This window comes from Eschrichtius robustus, chromosome 15 (genome assembly GCF_028021215.1).
Source record: "Eschrichtius robustus isolate mEscRob2 chromosome 15, mEscRob2.pri, whole genome shotgun sequence".
Classification (NCBI taxonomy): Eukaryota; Metazoa; Chordata; class Mammalia; order Artiodactyla; family Eschrichtiidae; genus Eschrichtius; species Eschrichtius robustus.
The window spans coordinates 82,909,375-82,937,190 of record NC_090838.1 but is presented as its reverse complement, the minus strand read 5'-3'; the positions used below and the strand labels follow the sequence as shown (position 1 = coordinate 82,937,190).

The window sequence follows — 27,816 nt, the reverse complement described above, 5'->3', positions numbered from 1 at the left end:
GCTCCAGAATCCACTCCTAGCCACTACAATCTACTAAACTGACTTCGTCTGCCCCATTAGCTTGCTCTGGCCCAAGAATACTTCATGTCATGGAATATTCCCAGTTGGACTCTTAGTCGCTCGATATCATAAGACTTGTATCTCTCACATCTGCCTCCTCTTTTTAATCCCCTCGCATGAGCCCTCAGTACCACCTCTGGCCTGGACTCATAACTCACCCCGACACTGCCCACCCAGCCTTCACCCAGGGCCCAGGTCCCTGGCACAAGGTGGACTGCAGACACCCCCCTGCTCCAAAGGTCCATGTCACACAACCCCCTCCTGACCTGGCTCTCGACGAAGGAAGGACTAAGAGTTCAGGGTCTAGAGGCAGACAACCCAGGCGCCCACCTTGGGGCTGCAGCCCTTGAGCAAATCACGCACCCTTCCTCGATCCGTGTCTTCCCCTAGGACTACCTCATTAAATTGGGGGATCAAACGAGACATTTTTCAACACTTAGCACAGTGTCTGGATCACTCTACACTAAGGCACAGGTCCAAAGTCACCTCTCCTCCATGAACCTCCCCACGCTTCGCAGAAGAAGCAACTCTAGACTCTTGGTATTCCACATTCCATCTTATTTGTAGGCACAGCTTCTAGGCAGCCCCACACAGCTTTCCCCAGGTTCACATCAACTCTCCCTGAGGCAGAGCCCATGTTCTATTGACAGGAGAACTCCCTGTAACACGTGTCACAGCACCCTGCCTGTGGCAGGAATCTAATGTGTGGGTGACCTGAGTCATTCTCCCCCAGAGAACATGCCAAAATCAAAGAGGCTGCAGTCAAGCTCCTGAAAGGAAAGGCTCTTTGCAGAGAGGGTGGGCTTATTTCAAGGCAGGCCCCATCTGACACCCCATCAGCTCCAGGCCTACCCCAACTGAATGGGTTGTGAAATGCCAACCAACGAAGCTGCTAGGTGAGCAATAACTCTTCTCGGAAGGAAAAGGCAAAGGCGTGAAGTTAGGAATTCCAAACACAGCATGAAGGAAATTCTTTCCGACCAAGTCTTGCAAAGCCCACATCCATCCACGGCCAGAGGCAAGGGACAGCTGCGAAGGGCGTGGGCGTCTGTGCTCAGTGAACGCCACTCCCATTACCTGGGATCATTTTGATCGTTGTGTTCACTTCACTCCATTTGTGGACCCGGTCAAACTTCCAGTCCAGGATAAAATTCCCATTATCCGTCACCACGGGACCCTAGAAGATAATTCCCCACACTTACAGAGGCCATGTAGATACAGGCAGGCAGAGAGGAGCAGGAGAGCGGAGGTGACAACCAAAGACAAGTATCTTAATTAACCCGCTCCAACCAGTACCCCTGCCTCGTGCTTTCTAGGAGGCAGGAACCTGGGAGTCAGAACTGGAGTCTTGAAGCCATCCAGGCATAGATCTCACAGGAGCCATTAACCTCTGTGAGCCTCAGATTCCTCAACGGCAAAGAAGGGATAATGAAACATACCTCATCAGGCAGCTTGTGGGTAAGCCACATGGGCAAGCATTAGCCACAGCGAGGGCTCACTGATTCTTAGCTATTATTAGAGTGAAAAACTACAGCAACAGAACAGACTACCAACATGGCTCAACATTCCCACAGCCTCACGTTAAGAACCATCAGTAATGCAACATAAGACAACGCTCCCCCAGGTGGGGCAGACCCATCCAAAAGACAGGGAGCAGAGATGGGTCCTGGGGTCAAACAGGCTGGGGGTAGTTTTACTTAAGTAATCCAGAATTCCACAACAGCTTTGGGCACTAGAAAGCGTTGAGGAGCATAAATGTTGACAGAACACTACAGTCAAAGGCAAGGAAATGAGGACTCCTCTGCAAACTGGAGAAGGGGTGGGAGCCCAGTTCAGAACGCCACGAAGGCAAGATGCTGGGCTCTAGTGTGGAGGAACCCCAGCCATGAGAGGGCACCCCAACAATCTCCCCTTGGCTTTTCAGCTACACAGGGAGCCAGAGTCAGAGCTCTGCACAACCGGTATGATTAGGATTATGATTTTGTAAAAGTCACATAAACACCAGGCAGAAAACACGGCAAAATAAAAGTTCATCGGGGTAGAGTTACAGATAATTTGCTTTCTCTTCTGTACGTTCCAAACTTTTTATATATAGTTTTGTCTGCAACTACAGTTATTTTTTGGAGTATTGCTGTTGCTTTTTTGTTTATTTAAGTGTAAGAAAAAAAAAAGTTCTGTGCAACCCACTTTAGAAGCTGAAGAGAAACATTCGGACTAAGTTTCTGGAGTATATTCCTGGGGAGGATTTCACGTCCCCCAAGAAACTCTACTTCATTTAACCACAGAATGAGAAAAGAGGAGGAAAAATAAAATTACACCATGAAACCTGAATAACTTTCTGCCCCAGGTGGGCCTCCCAAAACCCATTTTTAGCAGCTGTTAGTCAGAGATCCAGGCCTCAGGTACAAAGACCAGAGATAACCTAAGGAGCATAGGTCCAGAGGGACAGAAAATACGCCCATCTGTACAGAGAATATGCATTGCATTAAGTATAGTCTTATCTACATGAGTTTGAATGTGGAAACTGATAAAGCCAGCGCTCTAAAAGTAAACCAATAGGCTGATTAAAAATAAACAAACAGAAGCCACCTGCCCAGTCTAGGCGCAGACCTAATGGAAGCAGGAAGGAGGACACAGCCCTGAGAGCCTGGAATGCCTTCCAGAAACCTCGCTGGCCACTTACTGCCTTGCTGACAGCCATTCGAAGTTCAATCACACCCCCAAACTTCTGGGTCACAGCTCGGCTCACGGGGACATAGGCCATCGGGATGACCTCGATGGGGATTCCCTTGTGCCACTGATCCCCGAGGTTCTTTGAATCCTTCCTGGAAAGAAACAGTCAGAAAGTACAACAAGTGTAAATAAGCTCAGTGGTACAGACACAGCAACTTCAGGCATGGGGATAAGAATGAGGTAAGAGGACAAGGGGAGCGAGCAGGGCCGAGTGCACGGGGCTTCAGATGCATTGGCTGTGTTTTACCGTTTAAGAAAAGCAGTAGCTTTTCTAAGTAAATATCACAAAAATGTTAAAACCTGGATGGATGTGACTGGCTTGTCATATACAGGTGTGAAGAACATAATCATTTACAGCTGTAATTTTTTTTTTTTTAATTAACATGCTCGCACAAGCGCCTTCTATCAGACTCCCTGAAGGAGAATCTGAGAGCCTGGTCAAAGACTGTCCACAACACAAGTCACGTGTGACCCCAGAGGCTGCAGGGGTGCTGGGTCACTGCCCAGGGGCAGGGCTTGACCTGCTTCTTCTGAGGCTCCTTGCTAGGAGCGAACGAGTGACAAATAAGGACGTGCTCTGTTAACAAGGGTGCCGAGCTGTTTCCGCCTTCTTCCAGTGGACACATGAAACAGCAGCACCTAACTTCAGCACGAGAGCAGAGCATAATCCTCCCCGACACTGGCTACGTCATAGACTGTTAGGAGAGCCCCTCCCTCCACCTGTTTCCTCCTCTGTAAAATGAAGCCTGGGGTCCGATCTGCCTCCTCAGCGGACAGTTCAGAACACCGAACGCCGTACCTGAAATCGGCAATCACGATGAAGCGACTGGCATTGCCAGCCACAATTTTCTCCTGGGTCAGGCAGCCTCTGGGGGATGGGGAAGAAGCAGCAAATGAACACAGGGGTAAGTAAGACAAAAACTGAATTTGGGAACTAAGGTCAGATACGGGAAACCAAAATCCACTCAATTCTGGCACTTAAAGAGAAATTTAATTTTTAATTCTTAAAGGAACACCCCCCCCCTCAACTCCATCATCCTGTGCAACGGACTGACTTTTGTCTCCCTGCCCCTCCCAAAAAATTCAACTGTTGAAGCCCTAACCCCCAATGTGACTATACTTGGAAGATAGGGTTTCTAAGGAAGTAATTATGGTTCAATGAGATCATTAAAGTGTGACCCTGGTCTGATAGGATGGATATCCTTTTAAGAAGACACCAGAAAGCTCTCTTACTCTCTCTCCCTCTGCCACAGGAGGCTGCACTGAGAAGGCCGCCATCTGCAAGCCCAGGGCTTCCAGAACTGTGAGAAATACATTTTTCCATTTAAGTCCCTAAGTCTAAGGTTTTTGTTATGGCAGCCCAAGCTAAGACATGCTGTTTCCAGTAAATGGACTAGGGAAACACAGCCTGTGTCTGGGAGAAATGGTTCCCAGTCGGGCAGCGGGCATAATCCCATCTAAGATGCATCTGCCAGGAAGCACTGTGCCTGGGGAGATGCCATCTGAGCATGGCATGAGGCGGAGCTTCTGCAACTGGAGAAGTAAGGACAAGCTTTGAACAACCTGCCCTATCTGCAATTTGACAGCCAGGGTTATAAAGTGGAGAGAGCACAGTGAGATTTCAAGCAAATTTTGTGTCACTCCACAGTCTGCTTGATTATAAGAACCAGGAGACCAGGACTTCACCTCCTTCAACTCACCACTTCCTAACCCCCCAAAATAAACACCTAAGAAACACCCAATAAATGTTTTCCAAATGAATGAATACATACATCACTAACTGCTCAGAGCCCACAGACCCAGTAATCTAGTCCTGATAATATGTTTGCTTTAGCCTGTACAGTTTTTAAAGCTGGAATCAGTAGAAGGCAGCAAAGAGAACCCATTAAGATGAATAATTTCATTGAAGAGGCCCAGGTTCCTGTCACCAGATTGCTACTAACAACCAGAAATGCCAGGCTGGTTCTACAGCCTTATGCTATCCACATCCGAGTAGAAAGACAAACTCACATACATCACAGCGGCAATGTGTTTATTCTGTATTCCACTTTGCTTTGCTAAGGATTAACTGGCAGATACTCTGCAAAAAAGTCCCCACAACACTCACCCACCACCCTTGATGAGATTGAGATCAGCATCTACTTCATCAGCACCATCGATGGCAAGGTCAATCTGTGTTGAGGGTAAGGAAAGATATAAAAACCACTAAGCTTGAACATGCAATAGCTCATCAGGTCCCAGCAGCCCTATTAGCCAGGCACAGTTTTTCCTATTTAGCCAGTCAGGAAACTGAGGCTCTGAGAGGTTAAGCTATTCCACTAAGGTCACCAGGAAACAAATAGGGGAACCACACCTGGGGCCAACTCTTATCCACCACTTTACACTCCCTTTACTCATTGATGGGCTTCTCTGTGGATGAGCTGGAATTATTGAGAGCATGCAATCTCAACGTGAGTAACTTCAGCTCCAAGTACAGAAGGAGGTATACAGTATATCTGTGAGATTAAAATTTCATTGGGGGTGGGCATTAATGGAAAAAAGGCTGAGAAACACTGATTCAGAAGTCTCCGTACTAATGTGGCAAAAATACTGGCATGCTGACACACACCTGATGCAATACGGAACTGGAAATTTTCTGAGGTACCCCCACTATGACCCACCAAAGCACCTGTCTGCGCCTGCCCACTCCCTTTACAGGAAGCTCCACTGCCAGGCCCAAAAGCAGTCAAGGAGGGAATAGGTTCATTCATGTTTCAAAATTTGAAATCAAGAAAGAGATGCACTTCTTGTCACTCCTGGCACTCTGCAGAGACAATGTGGGAGCCTCAAGTACGGTTTTTAAAACAGTAGTATAAGACCTCAGGGTGCAAACTCAGTTCAAGCCGCAGTTAGAAGCTGCTTGGCACAGGGCCTACAAAGCTTCAACGGGGCGTCCTTGCTGCCACCCTTTCACAAGGACGGAGTTACAGCCTGCGATGCTCCTCCCCACTCTGCACCACGGCAGCTCTCTGGGGCCTGGAAGGCGGCAACCTTTTCTGTCTGGGTTTCATGCCCACCTTCAGCCCAAACCACTCTCCCCACAGCGTTGAACAGCTGATCCAGCCTGTGCCCTGGCTCTACCCACAGATATCTCCGAACAAGCCCTTCCCGTGGTACTTACTAACCCATCTGTGGCCCACATGTCCCATGACACAGTGGATTAGTAGACCACCACCAAGTCTGCTTTCAAGCTGCCGTAATCCCACCTCACTCTTCCAATCCAGCCTTGCCCTCTCCTTCTCCCTCTCCCCCTCCCCCTGCTGTGCACAAACCCATTCCGCTCACTCGGGCCTAGACACCCCAGCCAGTCTCAGCACCGCACACATGCCAGCCCAGAACCGCTCCCATGGTTCCCATCTACCCCTCTCTGGAATGCTCTCTCCTGCCCTTGCCACCAAGCCTTCACAGCTCTGCTCAAACTTTACCTCTTCCCACAAAACCCTTCTAAGCAGCATCCTCTAGAGCCAGAAGCACCTGGATTCACCTTCAGGCTCTGCCACTTGCAAACAGCATGGCCTTACGCAAATGCCTTGCCCTCTCTGTGCCTTTCTCATATCTGTAAAATGAGATAATAATGGTACCCACCCTCAAGACTACTGGAGCTTAAATACAGTTGACCCTTGAACAACATGGGTTGGAACTACACAGGTCCACTTATACAGATTTTTTTCCACTAAATACGTACTACAGTACTACATGACCCACGGTTGGTTGAATCCACAGATGCTGAACCGCAGATACAGAGGGCCAACTACGGGAGTCGAGCATCTGCGGATTCTGGTATTCGCAGTGGGTCCTGGAGCCGTTCCCCCGCAGATACCCAGGGATGACTGTGGTTTAATACAGGCCCAGCACTTAGCATAGTAACTGGCACACAGTCCGGGCTCAGTAAATGCCAGCTGTGAGCGTGCGCCTCACTCTCATCAACTTCAGTCTCCTCTAGATTGCCTGTGTGTTTAATCATCTTCACCATAAAACTTCATTTTAATCTGTCTTCAAAGACCCATGGCTGCCTCAGATGATGCTTCTTATCTCCACTTAGTGATAAGTTCTGAGGGCCGCCCTGCTCGTATACGTCTGTGTGAGGGCTGCAGGAAGCCCTGGGTCCCTGAGCCCTCTCGGTTAAACCACAGGGAATGTCCTAGAAATTAACAAGCTCTTCTCTTCTGACCTCAGCCAGGATTAATATTCAAAGTCCTAGGAGAAAAGCTAGTATGGACTAACTGACTTTTCTCCTAGACTCAACAAGATATCCAGAGCCCACGAACAAGTGACAGCTATTGAAAAAAAAAAGAAAGGAGACCAAAAAACCCAGCAGCCTCTCTCTACTTACCTCCGGGTGTCGGTCCAGGTCACTGAGAGTTAAGCCATACTGCAGGATGAGCTGACGGGCCTGTGGAGGACAGGGAAAAGCACCCATAATCATTAACTCTTAGTGACGGCGAGGACCCTCAGAATCCTCTTGGATTCAAGTGTCAGACACTGAGTCCCACCAAGGCCCCCTCTCAAATCCAACCTGGTCCACCACGAGGTAGGAGATCTAGCCTCATGAACAGCAAAAGTTAATTCATTCCAGAAGCTGGAAGAAGGTAAACAGCACATAGTGAACACTGCTCCAGTGCTAGGCTAAGAGTTCCTCCTCAGTGACCTGTTACTTAAGATAATGTCATGGGGGACTTCCCTGGTAGTGCAGTGGTTAAGAATCCACCTGCCAATGCAGGGGACAAGGGTTAGATCCCTGGTCCGGGAAGATCCCACATGCCGCGGAGCAACTAAGCCCGTGCGCCACAACTACTGAGCCTGCGCTCTAGAGCCCGCGAGCCACAACTACTGAGCCTGCGTGCCACAACTACTGAAGCCCTCCTGCCTAGAGCCCGTGCTCCTCAACAAGAGAAGCCACTGCAATAAGCCCGCGCACCGCAACGAAGAGTAGCCCCCGCTCGCCACAACTAGAGAAAGCCCACACGCAGCAACGAAGACCCAACGCAGCCAAAAATAAATAAGTAAGTAAGTAAATAAATCAATAAAGGTAGCATCATGGCCTCCTAAAGCCTCTGGTAATACAGTACCAGTAGTTCCCTCTCCCTCCACCACCCTCCCCGCCAACGGGCCATTCAAGGTTTCACTTTCCGCGGTTTCAGTTACCCAGGGGCAACCTTGATCCAAAAACATTAAATGGAACATTCCAGAAACAAACAATTCACAACTTTTAAACTGCACGCCATTCTGAGTAGCATGATGAAATTCTCGTCATCTACTCCGTCCAGCCCTCATCCCTTTGTCCAGCGTACCCTGCCTATTTGTCATTTAAAAGCCATCTCAGTTATCAGATTGACCGTCACAGTACCACAGTGCTTGTGTATCAAGTAACCCTTACTTTACCTAATACAGGCATACCTCGTTTTATTGTGCTTCACTTTACTGCGCTTTGCAGGTACTGCATTTGTTACAAGTTGAAGGCTGTGGCAACCTTGACTCCAAGGAGTCTAGGGGTACAATTTCTCCAATAGCATTTGCCCACTTTGTGTCTCTGTGCCACATTTTGGTGATTCTCGCAATACTTCAAACTTTTTCATTATTGTTATTATATTTGTTACTGTGATCTGTGATCAATGATCTTTGATGTTACTACTGTAATTGTTTTGGCATTTTTTAGCAATAAAGTCTATTTATTTATTTATTTATTCATTTATTTATTTATTTATGGCTGCGTTGGGTCTCCGTTGCTGCGTGTGGGCTTTCTCTAGTTGCAGAGAACGGGGGCTACTCTTCGTTGTGGTGCGCGGGCTTCTCATTGCGGTGGCTCCTCTTGTTGCGAAGCACAGGCTCTAGGCGCGCAGGCTTCAGTAGTTGTGGCACGCAGGCTCAGTAGTTGTGGCGCACGGGCCCAGCTGCTCCACGGCATGTGGGATCCTCCCGGACCAGGGCTCGCACTTTTGTCCCCTGCATTGGCAGGCGGATTCCTAACCACTGCGCCACCAGGGAAGTCCCTAGCAATAAAGTATTTTTTAATTAAGGTATGTACATTGCTTTTTTAGACATAATACTATTGCACATTTACTAGACTACGATGCAGTATAAACATAACCTCTATATGCACTGGGAAACCAAAAAATTCATGTGACTCGCTTTATATCATACTCACTTTATTACGGTGGAATGGAACCAAACCTGCCATATCTCCAAGGTAATGGTCCCAAAGCGCAATAGCGATGCTGGCAATTCAGATATGTCAAAGACAAGATATAAAGTGCTTTCTTTAAGTGAAAAAGTGAAAGTTCTCAGTTTAGTGAATTAAGAAAAAAAAGTTATATGCTGAGGCTGCTAAGATCTATGGTAAGAATGAATTTTCCATCCATGAAGTTAAAGAAGGAAAAAGAAATTTGTGCTAATTTTGCTGTCACATCTCAAACTGCAAAAGTTACAAGACTACAGTGCATAAGTGCCTAGTTAAGATGGAAAAGGCATTAAATTTGTACAGTAGGATATTTTGAGAGAAAGAAAAACCATCTTCATGTAACTTTTATTACGGTGTATTGTTATAATTGTCCTATGTTATTATTAGTTGTTGTTAAATCTCTCACTGTGCCTAATTTTCAACTAAACTTTATCATAGGTATGGCTGTACAGGAAAAAACACAGTGTATACAGGGTTCAGTGCTATCTGTGGTTTCAGGCATCCACTGGGGGTCTTGGAACATATTCCCCGTGGATAAGGGGGAACAAACATTTTTTAAAATTTCCTAAACTGAGAGCCAAATCTACAAAATATTAGAAACGTCTCTAAAAAAAATCTAACAGTATGAAAAAAGACTGAGGAAGATCACTACAAATTGATACATAGTGATTTCCAGGCTACACTGTTGAATAAAAATAAGCAAAAGAATACATACACTCAGAAGAATACGTAAAGGCAGGACCTCCGGAATGGCTGGGTGAGAGCACCTGAGAGCACCAGACTGGGAAAGATTTAGGATGTTTGTGGGAAAAGTCAGCACCACCGACTCTACGGACATGCCTTTCACACAGGCTGACTGAAGGGGAGGGTTACCACCACCACAGGGCCCAGAGCAGAACTTGATGCTGGAATAAATGTACCATGAACCTTTCAGTCTGACCACTCAAGTTCAAGTGATAAGGATCTGTGTTCATGCCACTGTTTACAATACGCAGAGGAACTAAAGGATGGAAAACTTTTTTTCAAAAGCCATGTCTTGAAAATATTTTCTGCTTAAAGTCAAAAGCACCTGAGATGTAGGATCCGAAGGTCTTGGTTCTAATCTTAAATGAACCAGCCACATGACCCCTGGCAAGTTTTCTCATCTATAAAAAATGCAGATGGATAATGACCAATGTCAATCTTCAAATCCAAAATCCTAAGACTCTAACAATAAAATACAAAGACCCTGGGGTTTGCAATATATGGGACCTATTTGGATCCTGATTCAAACAAACTGTAAAAAATATGTTTAAAGGATAAGACAATAGGGGAAATTTGAATCCTGGATTTTTATTTGATCCTATTAAAGGTTATTGTTTAATTTTTTTTAGTATTGTTGAGATGTTTAAAAGTCTCCCTACTTTTCAGAGAGACATAATAAAATACATACAATGAAATCATACTCTGCCTGGGATTTGTTTCAAAATAACAAAGGTGAAGGAGAATGAGATACAGATGAAACAAAATTGGCCATGAATTGATAATTGTGGAAACTGGGTGATGGGTAGGTGGAAGTTCACTACATTATTCTTTATCCTTTTTGAAGTTTGAAATTTTCCACAATAAAAAGCTAAAATAAAATGCTGACTGAAAAAAGTTCAAAAGAAAAAAACCCATGATTTTGCTCCTATTAAAGAGAAATATATAATGAAGGGAGAAAACAACAATAAAAATGGTATTTCTGGATTATTTCTCAGTTCCTAGGTTTCTCCAAACGTAACATTGGAGAAACCATACTAATTCCAGACCCTAAGGCTATAAAAACATTTGGAACGTCTGGAAGATGAACCCTCAAAGTCCCCCACGCCTCTTGGTATTCATGCCTTTGGGGAATCCCTGCCCACAACGTCCCAAGGCTGTTCTGTGTTACCAGTGGCACAGAGCAGAGGCGATAACAAGACACTTCTGAGATTAGTTTATAAAGCAGGGGGGGGCGAGCTTCCACAAGATCCTTCCCTCCCTCCCCCCTTCCCCCTCACCCTCGCTCTCTTATCACACACACTGGGGGAAACCAGCTGCCAAGTCCTGAAGACATGGAGACAGCCCTGGGGGCAGGCCCCTACCCCACAGGCTGTGAAGAATTAAGGCCCACAATACCCACAAGATGGAGTTGGAAGCAGATCCTCCAAGCACAGCTGAGAGGCCTATAGCCCTGGCCAAGAGCTTAACTGCAACCTCCCCGGAGACCCAAGGCCAGAGCCACCCAGGTAACGCTCCAGATTCCTGACCCTTGGAAACTAGGAGCTAATAAATGTTCGTTTTAAACTGCTAAGTTTGGGGGTAATTTGTTCCAGCAAAGATATCTAATACAGATGGTGTTGGAATAATATGAACTGCATAAAGTTCAGTGTGATATTCTATCATGCAAATAAAACTGTGTTATATACTACGGTTCCTGTTAATTTTATGTACTACTTTACAAACAATACTAAACTGCATTCAAACGTATTACATGAAAACTGGGTGTCAGGAAACTGTTCTATCATGATGCCTATAGGGAAAAATCCTGTATAAATATATCATTTTAATTTAACATTTAAGTTTAAAGACTGCCTGCACCACTTGCCAGCGTTACTCTTTCATGAGGATGTCCTGTTTGTCCATCTAGATTGTAATCAGAGAGCACATTTCACATACACTTTTCACCCTATAGCAGTTAGGGTCAGTTAAGCCAATAGTTGAGTGAATAATTATTTTGAGTTCAGTCAAGTTACCTAGTGCAAACTCCTGTTTTAAGAAAGAACTGGATGCCCAGAGAGGTCCCAGTGCTAAGTTAGGGACAGGGCGAGGACCAGAAATACAGTCTCCTGCTCTCCTGCCCTGTCTAGGGACTAGGAAGGAAATCAGAAGATAAGGCAAACAAAGGGAACGTAGAAGAAAAAGGAAAGGAGAGGACGGCCTCTGCTTATAAATGGAATTGAAGTCATCTTACATAATAATACTATGCTATTAATAACGTTTTTAACAATGACAATTTTAACAATAACAACGTTTTTAACAATAACGTTTTTAACAATGACATTACTCCCAAAGCAGCATGTTTAACAATGACAATTTATAAGCCTCTGCTTATAAATGGAATTGAAGTCATCTTACATAATGATACTATGCTATTAATAACGTTTTTAACAATGACAATTTTAAAAGGAGTTCTTTGGCATTCCCTCTTCTACCTGAAATGCCCTGCCTCCTCCCAAACTCCAGCTCCTCACGCCCGGCTTTCCAGGAGGCCCCCAATCCCCTGTGCGAGGAGTGGGCTCTCCTTCCTCCAAAAGGCACGTTACCTCTACTTCTTCTCTACCATATATTTGTGAAAAATGGCACACATAAATGTAGCATTTATTCATCCACCAGGCAGAGTGCCTGCTAAGAGCCAGGCACCACACTGGGCACGAGCAACGCTGAGTAACACCCGCTGTGCACAAGGAGCCTCGCGCCCCTTTGAAAAGGTAACCCCTCGGTGATCACCATGCTGACTGAAATCTGCCTCTTCACCACCACCACCAGCTGCCTGTCTCAATACCTGTCCAGAGTCCGCACACGAAAGGAGCCCAGCAGATACGTCTGTCTATGTTATGTGGCTGGGAGGTCGCCCCAACCTCCTCCACAAGCCCCGTGTCCTCCCAGACAATAAGCAGTAACGTAAGGACAGGATCTGTTCTCCCTTTAGATCGTCTGTATCCCCCTTCACGACGTGGAGGACCCTGTACAATGACCTCAAAGAGCCCACTGGGGTGGGACCCTTAAGTCCTGCTTCCATCAGCAGGTCCTCCAACCCTCCCTTCTCCCCATCTTTGACCGGACTCCCCACAAGACCCCTGCGAATGGTCCTGCACACGGAGAGGAGTCACCATCACAGGTGGCAGGAGCGTCACCCTCCCTGAGTGTTACGGGTTATACTGTGCTCCCCTAAAAAAAAAGGTATGTGGGAGTCCTAACTCCTAGTAACTCTGACTGTGACCTTATTTTGAGATTGGACCTTTACAGAGGTAATCAAGTCAGAATGTCATGAGGGTGAGCCCTAATCCAATAGGACTGGTGTCCTTAGAAGGGCAATTTGTACACACAGACAGAGGCACACTGGGAGAACGCCACGCGAACATGAAGGCAGAGAGCAAGGATATGTGCCTACAAGCCAAGCAATGCCAAAGATTGCCAGCAAACCACCAGAAGCTAGGAGAAAGACAAAACAGATTCTCCTTCATAGCCTCTAAAGCAATCAACATCTAGCCTCCAGAAATGAGAGGCAATAAATTTCTGTTTTTTAAGCGCTCAATTTGTGGTTCCTTGTTATGGCAGCCCTGGGAAACGAATCCACTGACTTCAACACTACAGCCCTACTGTGGAGATATGGACCCATCACTGGCTCAGCCAGTAGTAATGCAGACACAGGTGCTCAACTGAGATCAGTACCTGCTAGACACCAGACACTCCAGGCTCACAAGCTAAGGGGCTCCTGAGGGTGTAGAGCAACAGCTGTCTCTTTCAGCTCTTAAAAGTGCAGGGAAAAAAAAAAAAAAAAAGTGCAGGGAGCAGGAAAGCTAATGATTAGCTTGTACTTTTGAAAAAAAGACAGGAAGCAACGCCTTCTCATTGCAATCCCACAGCTGGTGCCCCAAATGCCTCATGTGATCAAGGACAGTGGCATGTGGCAGGCTAGCAGTCCTGTTTTTCATCAATTTCACAATAATACCTGAAAACGCTGCATTTCCCCTTCCATCAACTAACAGAGGTAGACTGAAAGCCAGCATGGACAAACATTGTTTTTTTGCCTAGACCAGATCTGGCTTTTAAATCCTTTTTTTAAATTTTCTCCCCCAAAAGCTTTTAACTTTAAAGGGAAAATTTATAAAAATCCTTTAAACACCTAAGGGTTTACTTGTTTAAAAGGCAGAACATGAAATATTTTGATTTCCTTTCAATCATTTCAGGAAGATTGCAGCTGGCTAAACTTAACACAAAATAAGTTTGGGTTTGACGGGGGTGGGGGGGGGGGCGGAGGCAGGGACAAAACAGTAACTCTGAACAAGTGAATTTTTTAAAGTCCTGTGAACTGTGAATGACTCCTCTACCTGATCAGCTGGAATTGGCCAGCATTTTCCAGTCTGGGTACACTGTTATTACTAACCACCACAACATATAGGTGGGCTGGGAGGATGCTACCTTAAAAACACAGATCAAACTTCCAATTAAAGATAGCAATTGAACACCTGTATTTAGCTCAGCTCCTTCCCTAAACCTCTCTACATCTATAATACAATAAAGGAATTTTTCTCAATGGCAAAAAGAGGAAAAACCAAAAAGAGGAAAAAACAGCAACCAACTTCTAAAAGCTAGATCACTGATGGGCAATGGTAAATGGCAGAAATGAGAAAGAGAAATCCTAAGCCAGTATCCTAAACCAGTACTGGAAAAAGCTAAGAAGCGACCAAATAAACGGCACAGAACCTCCCAAAAGGTTCAAGGACTCAGCGGCCCTGTGAACTTCAGAAAACAGACACAACGGTGGGAGTGAAAAAGGGAAGACTGGTTGAAAGCCTATTTGAGAACCTGTTATAGCTCCTCATCTTTCTCCACTACTCCCAAAGCAGCATGTTTATTCTCTGAAGGTCAAACAGCAGGTCTCAGGACTGAACTGCCAGGCACAGCTGAAGATGGGGGTACTCCATCAGCAAGCTTTTGCTGTGTAGCAGCTACCCCAAGACTCAGAGGCTTAAAAGAGCCTCTCATCCTCCAGAAGAGTAGTCAAGGCCTGTTCACATGGCAGCAGAATGGTCTCAGCAGCAAAAGGGCCAAGCCACAAAGCAAAAGCACTCACTGTTCAAGCCACTGATGGCCTGCCATTTGGTCACATCCCGTTGGCAAAACAAGTCACACCATCAGGCCCAGAGTCAAAGAAATACTGCAAAATGTAGCAGGCACTTCTTCCCCATCTACCACAGGCACTACAGTGAAAACAGGGCTTATGTCCCAAATAATGACAGACATCTTCTAGCCCTCTTCTCTTACTTGGCTCCCAGGCAGCCATGCATACCCCTCCTAAAAGGGCACTGGGCAGTCTTCTCTGGGAAACCTGACCAGCCAGAGGAAAAAAAAAAATGATCTGACACTAGGAGTTCCCCAATGATCTGTCTGCCAGGAGGGCTCCTGGCAGACAAGCTCTTGGCAGAGAGCAAGGACCACCCTCACCCTGAGAGCTGGTTTCCGGTCAGCTTCTTAGTCCACTAGTCTTCAAAATGAGCTGGAATTAAAAAAAAAAAAGAACAAAGCATTCTAACAATATTTGACTGTGTTGGTTGTTACATGACTATGTCAAAACTCAGAACTATATGCTAAAAAGAGTAAATTTGGGGGCTTCCCTAGTGGCGCAGTGGTTAAGAATCCGCCTGCCAATGCAGGGGACACAGGTTCGAGCCCTGGTCCGGGAAGATCCCACATGCCACGGAGCAACTAAGCCCGTGTGCCACAACTACTGAGCCTGCGCTCTAGAGCCCACGAGCCACAACTACTGAAGCCCACGTGCCACAACTACTGAAGCCTGTGCGCCTAGAGCCCGCGCTCCGCAACAAGAGAAGTCACCGCAATGAGAAGCCTGCGCACCACAATGAAGAGTAGCTCCTGCTCACAGCAACTAGAGAAAGCCCGCACACAGCAACAAAAACCCAACTCAGCCATACATAAATAAATAAATAAATAAATTTTTATAGATATTAAAAAAAGAGTAAATTTTCTATGTAAATTATACCTCCAACAAACTGTAAAAAAAGAAAAAAACTTTGAGAAAAGAGATATAGGAGAAGAAATCCTAAAACAAAAACAAAAGTATTAACATCCTCAGGGAGCTAAGAGAAGCAACTGAAAAAAACTGCACCCATAAAACAAAAACAAAAAAACTTTTCAGAGAACAATAAAAAAAAGAGTTATTTGAAATTAAATACATGAGAGCAAAGAAAGCTCAATAGAAGGGTTAGAAAAAGGTAAAGCTGAAAAGACAAAAGGACAAAACAGGCCACAAGCACCAAGGACATTAACAAGTACCCTAAAAGGAAAGACCAGAGAAAACAGAGAAAAGAAAATTAAAGGAATAATAGGGGGAAAAAATCCCCCAAATTGAAGAGTGTGAATTTGTAGAATGACATGTCCCAGCAAGCGCCCAGCATAGTGGACAAAAATAAACCCACACCAAGACACAGCATGGTGAAATTTCAGAACACTGGAGACAAAGAAAAGATAATATAAGGGTGTAGGAGTTCAGAGAGAATGAAAAATAGGTTTTATACAAAGGATCAAGAATCAGAATGGCAACAAGCTCCTCAACAGCAAATTGAAAGCCAGAAGAGGGAATTCCCTGGCAGTCCAGTGGTTAGGGCTCTGCGCTTCCACTGCAGGGGGCACGGGTTCCATCCCTGGTCGGGGAACTAAGATCCCGCAGGCTGTGCAGTACAGCCAAAAAAAAAAAAAAAAAGCCAGAAGATACAACAGAGTACTAAGAAGTGATTTAGCACAGAATTCTCTACCCAGGGCACTTCCCTGGTGGCGCAGTGGTTAAGACTCCACGCTCCCAATTCAGGGGGCCCAGGTTCAATCCCTGCTCAGGGAACTAGATCCCACATGTGTGCCGCAACTAAGAGTTCGCATGCCACAACTAAGGAGCGGGCGAGCCACAACTAAGGAGCCCGCCTGCCACCACAACTAAGACCCGGAGCAACCAAATAAATAAATAATAAATATTTTTTAAAAAAAATAATTCTTTATCCAAATAACTGACTTCCAGAGGGGCTAAAGACATTTTCAGACATCCAAAGTGCCAACAAGTTTGCATCCCGTGCACTTGGATAGCTACCTAAAGGACGTGATTCACCGAAACTGAAGGAAACGAAACCAAAGGGTATGGGGGAGTAGTGAGGAGGAACAGGATGATCCAAAAGAGGAGACAGAAAAGGAAAGTTCCTGACCGCAAAGGGAGATCCCAAGATAACAGCCGAGGGCAGCTGCTACCAACCAGAGTACCAAGAAGATGAAGCTGACGGGAGTAGAATATCCACTGGGCCAGAACGAGGTGAGATTTTCCATCCAGGTAAGAGTTTGGGGTTGAATTAGTAAGGAGTATGCAGACAACCAAGGAAGTGGAAAAAACAAAGGCATCATTTACTTAACTTTCAGGAAAACAAAATAATGAGCAGGTAAGGAAGCGTAATCATAGCTGACTGCACAGTTCAGCTGTAGCTTGGACACCACAATTCTGTAAACACTGAGTGAGGCCTCACCAAAACGTAACTGTACTGAAGACTAGGAGAAGGGTATCTGACCTGCGAGAGAAAGGAGGGAAGAGATAACCGAATGCTCATCTTCCCTGCATCCATTCAGCATGGAATTATTACCTCAAGTTGAAAAAAAAAAAATTTAAATGGCAAGAAAAGCATGTAGTCTCCAGACTTTGGAGCAGATACCCAATCAGCTAAAAGAGTTTTAAAGGTATGTCCATCTAAAGAGCAAGAAATGGTGGTGGTCAGGAGTGGGGGAGGGTGTGAAGGGAGTGTCTTATTTTTTAATAAAATGACTTGAATTATTTGATTCTTCAATCTATGTGTATGGATAACTTTAATTAAAAATAAGCAAAAAAAAAAATAAGCACCAATATCAAATAATTTTATTAAACAAGAAATAAAAATACTAGATGATCAAGTCACTTGGAAAAATCAGACACTTAGCTTTTTCAAGGGCAAGGCAACCCATCACAGCCCCTCTAACTTTAAGAGCATCTCCTCAGAACATGAGGATTTCAAAAGCAAGAAAGTCCAGGTGAAACCACTCCTTTTCTAGCCTGAAGCAGGAATTATGGTATTGTCTTCAGTTCCCTGGGTGTCCGGGCAGCTTGTCAGAGCCTCCAAGAGATTTAACTTCAAAACAGCTCTGACAGCGTGCACTATCCTAACTTCCCATCCTGCCTACCTGGAATCCCTCCTCCACTCCCTACTCTGACAGGTTGGGGCACACACCTGACACATCCTGCCTCCAGGACTGAGAGTTTCTGAAGACCTAGCTGTCCAAAACCGTGTCCACAACATCACAGGAGCACAAATCACCAGCAATGCCAACCTTTAATCCCAATTCACAGGATCCCCGCGACGAAGCCAAAGAGAGGCGACACACCTACCCTCCCCACGACAGCCAGGTGAGGGATGGGGCTCTATCTAGGCACCTCTCTTCCCTCCTTTCCTGAAGTCTACTCTTCCCTTATCTCTCCCTGTATTTAACTGGCTCCATTGCTTTCCTTCATCAGCCCCTACTATTTTATGGTGAAACAGCATGAGACACGGACTCAAACTACTGCACTTGCATTTCTAACGCATCACTTAATGCCCTTTAACCTCAGTTTTTTCATCTATAAATGGAGATAATATTCCTTGAGGACGGAGACCATGTGGTTATCTCTACAAACTCCATAGTGCCTAATACAAGATATACTAAAATATTCACGTCTAAAACCATGCTTCCGGGCTTCCCTGGTGGCGCAGTGGTTAAGAATCCGCCTGCCAGTGCAGGGGACACGGGTTCGATCCCTGGTCCAGGAAGATCCCACATGCCGCAGAGCAGCTGGGCCCATGTGCCACAGCTGCTGAGCCTGCGCTCTAGAGCCCGCGAGCCACAACTACTGAGTCCACGTGCCACAACTACTGAAGCTCGCACGCCTGGAGCCCATGCTACGAAAGAAGAGAAGCCACCGCAATGAGAAGCCTGTGTACTGCAGCGAAGAGTAACCCCCGCTTGCTGCAACTACGGAAAGCCCACGCAGAGCAACAAAGACCCAACTCAGCCAAAAATAAATAAATAAAGCCCCAAAAAAAAAAAAAGTAAAGGGAAAAATGCTTTACATTTAAAAAAAAACCATGCTTCCGAGGAGCAATCTCCAGTCAATCAACTGCTCTCCTGCTCCTGGCTTTCTCATCCAGAACAACCCTGGTACACAACCCAGAGCCACACCCCTATATCCTCAGGGACCCAGAAGATTCAGCGGCAACTGCCAAGATGCAGAATGGAAAGCAGGACATACCTGGAAGGAAGTGGGAATACAGACGAGGTTCAGATTCTCTTGTTTCACTCTTTCAGCTGTGGAGACAAAAGCCGCGTTGGTGGTTTTTCTCTCTCCTCACCTTATTTTCCTTGTCGTACTCACATTTGCTCAAATCCAACAGAAAAGGTCCAACCCCTCCCCCCACTGAAATGTCCCTTTCATTCTATGTCCCCACCCTTGCTGAAAAGTTGGTAAACAGCCTTCACATGTCACTAGACAGGGACAAAATAGCCTAAGGAGGTAAGTATTAACCACAGAAAGAGCAACGTCAGGGTTTGCTAGTATGTGCGTGGCAATATTCAAAGAATTTTGTACACATGAACTCTTTTAATCCAGTAACCCAAACATAACTTACAATTACTATCCCCACTTTACAGATGAGGAAACTGAGGCACAGAGAGGCAAAGTAACTGGTACACAGTTAACAAATGGCAGAACTGGGATCTGATCCCAGGGAGTCTAGTGCCAGTCTTAACTACTTCCCTATATAGGCTTTTACAGAGAAAAGCTAGAATTTGACTTTTACAGTTAGTAAAAAAATATAATCATTTATAGACCCCAGAGGGTGGTTAAAGAGGGTTTATTTATTCACTTTGGATTTGTACCTTTCGGGAAAACTTGATTTAAACAAAAAGAAAAGTCTTGGGAATTCCCTGGCGGTCCAGTGGTTAGGACTCGGCGCTTTCACTACCGGGGCATGGGTTCAACCCCCTGGTCGGGGAACTAAGATCCCACAAGCCGCATGGTGCGGCCAAAAAAAACCAAAAACCAAAAAGGAAAGTCTTAAGGGATGCAGACAAAGAACGTCTCCTGTCATTTCAGTGAACAAAGGATGCCGCAGCCATCAAGCCCTCAGCCACTGCAGCTGCCCCCAGGCGGTGCACCCGAGAGGATTCAGGACGGAAAAAACAGGATACTGGCTCTAGATTAAGGTGCACATCAAAGGAATAATTTCATTAAGCCCAGACCCTTGCATCTTCCCATACATAGGAAAGCACTACATTCATTAACTTGAGATGTCTGGTTTTTCTTTAATTAACGGTAATCTTTTGATGTTCGACTGCTCGGGGTTTTTTGGCAAAAACTCCTATATATCCTGGCTCCTCAACAGTCCCTCAGAGCTATCTGGGAGGCGGTATCCCAGGCTTAAGTCCTCAGTAACACCCCCAAATAAAACATAATTCTTGGGGAATTCTCTGGCGGTCCAATGGTTTAGGACTCCGCGCTTCCACTGCAGGGGGTGCAGGTTTGATCCCTGGTCGGGGAACTAAGATCCCACAAGCAACACAGCATGGCCAAAAAAAAAAAAAAAAAAAACACACACACACACACAAAACATAATTCTCAACTTTGAGGTTGTGCATTTTTTTTCAGTCGACAGGGAAAAACTGCCTTATTAAAAATTTCAAGTCTCCTTAATCACTGGGTGTACACCTTGGGAGATTCAGATGCCACTATTATGAAATCCACAGTAATCCCTGTGCCCTAAAATCCTTCACATACTCAGTGATGAGGCAGAAGGGTGTGCAACACTGAGGCTTTCAGAAGCCATCACACCTGCACCACAGTCATTCCTTAAAGACAAAGCATTCCTGGGCTTTGTGCCCTGAGCACAGCCCCTTGGCACCTACCAGAGGAGATCCACATTCAGGCAAGCCTCTCCTCTGGGCTCTGTTCTCACAAACAAGAGCAGGGCGGTCAAACCTGTCCAGCAGCCACCGGGGTTGATAATTCTTGAGCCTTTCCTGAGCCCAGAGACACCCACATCAGAATGAAGTCAGCATCTGCAGAGCCAGCCACCAACTGCAGGGTCACGGACAGGCCAAGCCTGCGCTGGCCTGGCCGACCTCGATTTGTTTGCTTGAGAAACCGCCGGCTTTAGAGGGTTTGCCTGCCTCAGGATCCATGAGGCCACACACACACACACCCCTGATGACAATTAAGATTCTGCAGAGACCTCACCCTAAGTCAGCTCCTCACCCAGCTCAGCAGAGTAAACAAAGCCAGGGCAACCCCAAATTTGCCAACCCCAAAACCCCAAGAATCCCACTCAGAGAAGAGCAGAAACACTCACCTGACCACAGGCTCCACAATGCTGGTGCCAAGCTGTGCCCTGCTTCCTCCCTCTCCTCTATGTCCCCACCCCCATCACCCCACACAAACATCCAGGAGTCAGCCTGAAAACGTACCTATTCGCTGCACCGCGTGGACAATTGTAGAACCACTCCCAATTCCCAGCACTTGGTTATTCTGCAAAAAAAAAGGAGGAGGGAAATTCAAAACTTATTAATACCATGCTTTACTCCCTTCTCCAGCCCACTTCCTAGAGCTATAAAATTATTAGGAACAGCAATTCACCAACTTGGGTGCAAGGTACTGTGCCCACAGAAACATAATCACTGAACCTCAAAGCTGTACTTTGTCCTGGTGCCCAGTGGCAATTTATCAGCAGAGCCCTCCTCCTTTCATCCCTGACAATGACATCACCATTTCCTCCTGTGAAAAGATAAACTGAAGCCTATTAAAAATTTTAAGCATTTATTTCAGCAAAAATCAATTTGAATTGGGCAGCACTCAATCTAGCAGGCAGAAGGGAGCTCTGAGAAGCTGTACAAAATTAAGACTTTTATAGCAAGAAGCAAGCGGGGACAAGGAAGTTATACTGGGCAAAAAAGCAAGCTGGTTATTGTAAGGTTACTTCCCTTTAGGGGACGGCAGGGGTCTACCAGGCAGATGACCTCAATAGTGCTGATCAGGTGATTCCTGATTGACTGAGCTAAGATTCCATACTAAGATTCCATTTCTGGGAGAGCCAAAAGTGTAATTAGGTATTGTTTGGTGATGCGGGGCTTGGCATAAGCGACTCCATTTTGGGTCTGTTGTCTCATTTTTAACACTCCCTACCTCCTATCAACACAAGAGATTTGGCTTCTTTACAACGTAGAGCAACTTAAGTCAGCCTCACAGAAATGGCCTGCAGAGGAACACTGAACGATTTTTGGCCATCCCCAGGAGCACGACCAGAAAGGAAAGACCCTAGGAGAAAAACAGAGCCCAGCTGAACGTTAAGAGCAGAAAACAGAGGTTTCTGGCTTCAGCGACTTTTCACAAAAGTATAACATCTAAAAGAAGGGACTGACCACAGTCCCCATCAAGTTGGTGGCATCACAGCGAACCTCAGAGACACATCAAGCCTACCATCCAGAGCACCAACCAAAGTCAACAGAAGAGAGTCTGAAGCAACCTTGAATAGCAAATCACATCAACTCTGTCCGACTGATCCCAAGGGGTCCTCATTTTGCACAAGCCTGCTTCAGAGAAAATGGGGAGAGGGTGAAGGCTCAGGTGGGAACATAAATAGTCTTCATCTGCCATATAGGAAGCCACTCCTTGAGTACAACGGAGAAGAAACAGGCATCATACTACTGAGCCTATCATCTTAAGAAAAGGGGGAAGGTACCTCAGAGTAGACCAGGGGCAGAGTAGGGGCCCAGCCAAGGTCAGTTAGACCACAAACAGCAAAACAAGGTCAGAGTACAAACAGGAACTAATGTGAAGCTTGGTTCCTAAGCAACTTCCTGGGAGTAATCTCCTGCCTGTTTAGGGCAAAACAGCTACAAGCCAAAGCTTAACATCATCTGTTAAGCAGCTACTAAAAAGATTCATAAATGTTAATATAAGTCAAATCTCACAATAACCCCTTGTGACCTCAAGGCCCTTAGCCCCACTTTAGAGATGAATTCAACACCCTAAGGAAAAATTTAAGACTTAGAAATGAGCAAGAGATTATTAGACATACTTTCAATGAAATGCTGGAATCTGCAGGTAGTATCTGATCCTACAGGGGTGTGTGCCTTTGCTCAAGGTTTCAAAGTCACCAAATAACACCAAGGGGCCTTAAAACAGAGCTTGTGCTAGGTCAGGATTTCACCTGTGATGACGCCCTCAAGAAGGCAATGCATCCAACAGCCGTTTAGCTACTTGGGAAACCTCAATAGCAAGGTCCTCAAGACCAGTAAATGCTACATCACAACACAAAATAGCTGAATATCAGAAAATGTACAAACCTTCAAGTAACGAGGAAATGTCTTGACTAGGTAGGCTCAACCTGACCTTCCCACCCAACCTGAAGCTGAGAGCTCTAGCTATACAGTAATTCAACTGTCAGATTCCTCATTACCATACTCTGCCATATACTCATGTCACCCAGCAGGCAGGTGGCACACAGATGAACTTGGGTGAGTCACACAAGCTCTGTGCAAGGCTCCTCCCTCGGCTTTTGCAAGAGGCCAGGAATTGCACAGGCCTGCCAGGCCCAAAGCTCTTCAACCCTGTGGTCCTGCTACCCTGCAATCAAATGACTGGCCAAGAATCAGTGTACCAGCCAAAGCCAAACAGAGGTGCCCCAACAGCAGAAGGCTGCCCGGCAGGCTCTGCTGGAGGAGCAGGCTTCTCCTGACGGCAATACTTGACAACAGGCCGTACGTGCAACATCACAACTCGGGTCACCTTGTCCACTAGGGTAACCTCTTCTGTTGACCAACTGGAACCACTGCCCACCAACTTCTTCAAGCTAAGCCAGCCAAAAAGCTAAGCCCAGGCTCCAAAGCAAACAAAGGAGGCTAGGGACCTTCAGGAGAGCATGGCCCTGCATGGTGACCCAGCCTGCAACAGGCACACCTGAGTCCCGGGTGGCTACCCAGAGGCTTCAGCTGAGAACTCTCCAAGTTTTCCTCCCACCCAGAAATGCAAGTAGTCACCAATGGACTAGGGAGATTCACCCCACAACCTCCATGTTTGTGTCCACACTCCACACAACTCATCAAGCATTTACTAGGAAGGCCCCACTGTGACCAACACTGAATGAAAATAAGGTTAACTACCCTCCAGAAGCTTACCCTTCAGGGAACTGGGAGACACACATACACATAACTAGGTCATAAAGACGTATAAGGCACCTAAGAGGTATGGAGTGCTACAGAATTAAAGGGGAGAACTGCTTCCCCTACAAGGCTAAGGAAAAACTGAAAGGAAGAATGGCCTTTGAACCAAACCCTGAAGGACATATATGATTTTAATAGGCAAAAGCAGCGGACAAGAAAAAGCACTCTTGGTCAAGGGTTGTGATATTAAAACACACACTCTATGCCAGTAGTCTGTCCTTTCCAATGTTCTGGTACCTGGGAGAGAAGGGAGCAGAGAAGGAAACAAGACTGTGGGCGTAAGGACAAGAACCAGAGCCTCTTATCTGTGTATCCCCTCCACCTGCCTCAGTACTGGTTTACAGTAGATGCTCCTGATGTGTCATATGGAGGTTAGGATGAGGCCACCTGAGGGGCACAGTGACAAGAGTAGATTAAAGCTTCAGAAGAGGATAATGCACCACTTGGGTGGTCGACAGAGGGGACAAGATAAGGGCAACTGCAATCTTCTGGCCAGCCACGAGGAGAGCCTAAACCGGGAAAGTTGGCAGGTCAACAGGATGGGTCAGTTCTAAGAACATTCCAAAGGTGGAACCAACAGGACCTCGCACACAGCCTAGCTTGATAAACTTACACAAGTGAGTATGAAACAGAGCAGGACCCTATGGGGTCCTCCCGTACAAATCCTTTCCGTGTCCTTTGTTTCTTGCTTGTATGAAATAGGCTTCTTTCAGCCTCCTTGACCTCCCCTGAGTTCCAAAGGGCAGATTCAAACAGTTGCTAATCAGGGGAGGAAGGGACTGCAGAGACAAGGCAGGAGCAGTCAAGAAACAAAGGTGCTGCGACAGGCAAGGTCCTGGTTCCCCCGCAAGGAATATACAAAACAATACAACTCTGAGTTCTTCTACAGGAACTAAGGCCCCACCCAGGTGGAAGACGGTAAATTCAGGCTGGGTGCAAGACTTCGGGCTAAACATCACTCAGTTACCTCACCATCCACCAATCAGAAGAAAGTCTGCACTCAGTGGAAGATAAGACTCTGAACCCCCGCCCCTCCCCAAATGATTAACTGCGATTAACTTCCCCTTTCTCCCCTGGAGTTGATTCTTGGAGTCTGCCTTCTCCCCAGGTTGCCGGCCTCCAGAATAAAGTAACCTTTTCTTTCCAACCAACACTTGTCTTTGGAGGGGTGAGCAGCCAAACCTGAGTTGTGTAACAAGTAAACAACTTCAAGACACAAAGTGCTAAAGGAAAACTTGGCCTTAGGTGGAAAAAACGATACCCCCTGGAGAGAGCAGCTAAGCCTTGACAGTTAGGTACCCGGACTATGCTCAATAAACTTGTGGCTTTGAATTAAGTTCAATAAACCTGTGGCTTTGAATTAAGTTATCTTGCCTGCAAAGTATCCAGGACCAGCCTCTCCTCCTCCCTTTAGCCACATTTCTGACCACCACACCAACTACCTACACATAGTAGGCACTCAACAAATACCTGCAATGAATGAATTGAAGTTACAAAGCAGAAAATACAAAATTCAAGTAGTGTTGGCATCTCAGAAAAGAAGTTTGCAAAGGAAAGTGGGTGTAACTGAGATGGGGGTGAGGTGCCCCCAAAAGGCCTATGGAGATCTCCCCAGGATTGCCTGGTAACTTCATGCAATAATGTGGCCAGAATCCAGTGTTTTGCAGCTCTGGCCTAAGGTGGGAGCTTGCAAATTGTAATTTAACCAAATACATAATAATAAAACAATGGTCAGGGAGATGCATGCCACCAAACAGTAATGTAAATAGGTTAATAGGAAATCTAATATATGGGTCTTTTCTAATTGTATAGATCTCATTTATCCATTACATTTACCCATTACGATTCACTTTATCCAGGCATTTTGAAATTTCAGCTTACCGTCCCAATTTTGCAGCTGAGGCATGTGAATCCCAAAAGGAGAGCCAGATTACACATTTTACATTATCTCTGTGAATCCCCATAGAAAATCCTATTGCTAACCACACTATTAAACCAGAACAGAGCAGCTGTGTAACTGGTGGAAGGGCCCTGGAACGGAAGTCACTCGGTTTGGGTCCTGGAGGATCCTTGGTCATTCCTCCTACAGAACACGCAGAGCCAAAGGTTACCACACTCGCCCCTCCCACTTAGTCAGGCGGTAGGAGCATCAACCATCTATCTAGGCAAAGTAACTTTGTACACGAAAGCATTACCAAAAGGAAAGAATAAAGAATCATCACTAGAGAAAAGGGAATCTGATACCACTTTCCAGGAATCAGAAAAGAAAGATTAAAAGCCAATAATTAGTCAAGGAAACTCCACCTAAGGGCAGAGATACTCCACTTGGCTGTCGGTATTACAATTAAGATAACTAACTGCTGACAGCAAATGCCCTCGGGTTAAAAGACTCCACCCAAGAGGACCACACCCGCAACACAGCAAACAAGTAGGGCCACGACCTCGCCAAGTTAAGAGCTAAACATCTCCACATCCCGACCTTAAAGAAGAGAGTCCTCCAGACTTCAAGCGTCCACCCGAGCCCTGTCAAAAGGAGGCTTAAAGCCTGGGTTTCTCCTTTGGCTCAGTCTCCTCTTCCCTCCAGCGAGTACACTCAGGAGCGGGTGCGCGCCCAGCTAAGCACTTTCTTGGAGTAAAATTTCAAAACACTTTTAAAATCGGCTCCCCACCGACTTCCCAGGGCAGTGAAGCGAGTGAAGACCTCTCGCAGTCCCAGTCTCTTATTTGTTGAAAAGGAAGCCACACGCTAAGTCCCTACTAACCCCACTCCAAACATCAGACGCACACCACCAGGCTCCACTTTGCAAACTTAGCTGGCCTGACAAGAAGTCTTTAGATAGCACAACTTTAGGGGACGCGACCCCAACCGATTCCACATCTAAAAGGCCTTGAAGGAGCAGGTCTCAAGGCGGGTAAAATGCGTACCCCCTCCCCTCTCACGCAGCCCCCTCCCTGCCAGGAACTAGGCGCACCCGGCAGTGCCCAGAGCACGAGCCCATCAGGCCGAGCACGGGCGCCCCACGTCCTGAGCTGCTCACCCTCACGTGGTTCTCCACGGCCGCGCGGCCCGCCAGCTTCTTGGCCTCCTCGGCCTTGGACATCGTGGAGGGGGCCGGGCAGACGCTGTTAGCGTCCCCGCCAGCTGTACTTGCGCTGCCAGCGCCGAACTGCGCGCGTCCCGGCAACTGCACGTGGGAACCCGGAACGCCCCAGCTGTTCCCGCCTCCGCCAGAGGCCGCGCCCCCGGCCCGCCCGGGCAGCGGGGCCAGGACCCGCCCGTAGAGGGTGCTGAAGGGCCCGGGTCGCTGCATCCCGCCGCCCCGCTCCAGCCTCCACCACGGTCCCGCCCCCGGCTCTGCCGGAAGTTTGGTTGCTGACGTACTAGGTCCGCGTCCGCTGCAGCGCGGGCCTTCCTGGGAAATGTAGTTCTATGGCTTCAGTGGCCTGAAGCCGTGCCCCAGCCTGGACTACCAGCCCCACAATGCTCCGCGACCGGGTCCGCAAATCTCGGCGACAGGAATTGGCGCAACGGCTTGTACCGCCCAAGTAGCCCCGGTGGGGTTAATCCTGGAGGTTTTTCTCTTTGCCCCAGCATCTGAGAAGGGAGTGTTAGCTCTGACCCTGTTGTTTTTTCTAGAAGTAAGAACGTGGCGGTGGACGAATTCTGAGGGCAGCCGCTCTTCTGGAGATGTCCTTTTGGGAGTGACTTCTCTAGACTGACGCCACAGGGAAACGCACCTGGGGGC

At 46.6% G+C, this 27,816-nt stretch overlaps 1 protein-coding gene across 1 annotated transcript in view; it reads right to left on the bottom strand.

Moving 5' to 3' along the window:
• RPIA (ribose 5-phosphate isomerase A) overlaps nt 1–27,401 on the bottom strand; it is a 32,234-nt gene extending 4,833 nt beyond the window's left edge. Inside the window, exons 1-8 of the mRNA XM_068564027.1 lie at nt 27,109–27,401; nt 21,317–21,377; nt 19,107–19,162; nt 7,166–7,225; nt 4,901–4,965; nt 3,593–3,661; nt 2,744–2,885; nt 1,138–1,237 (exon numbers count right to left, since the gene is read on the bottom strand). Of these exons, the coding sequence (XP_068420128.1) occupies nt 1,138–1,237; nt 2,744–2,885; nt 3,593–3,661; nt 4,901–4,965; nt 7,166–7,225; nt 19,107–19,162; nt 21,317–21,377; nt 27,109–27,381 (826 nt within the window). The 5' untranslated portion in view covers nt 27,382–27,401. The remainder of the gene's footprint in view (nt 1–1,137; nt 1,238–2,743; nt 2,886–3,592; nt 3,662–4,900; nt 4,966–7,165; nt 7,226–19,106; nt 19,163–21,316; nt 21,378–27,108) is intronic.
• Between the last annotated feature and the right edge of the window lie 415 nt (nt 27,402–27,816).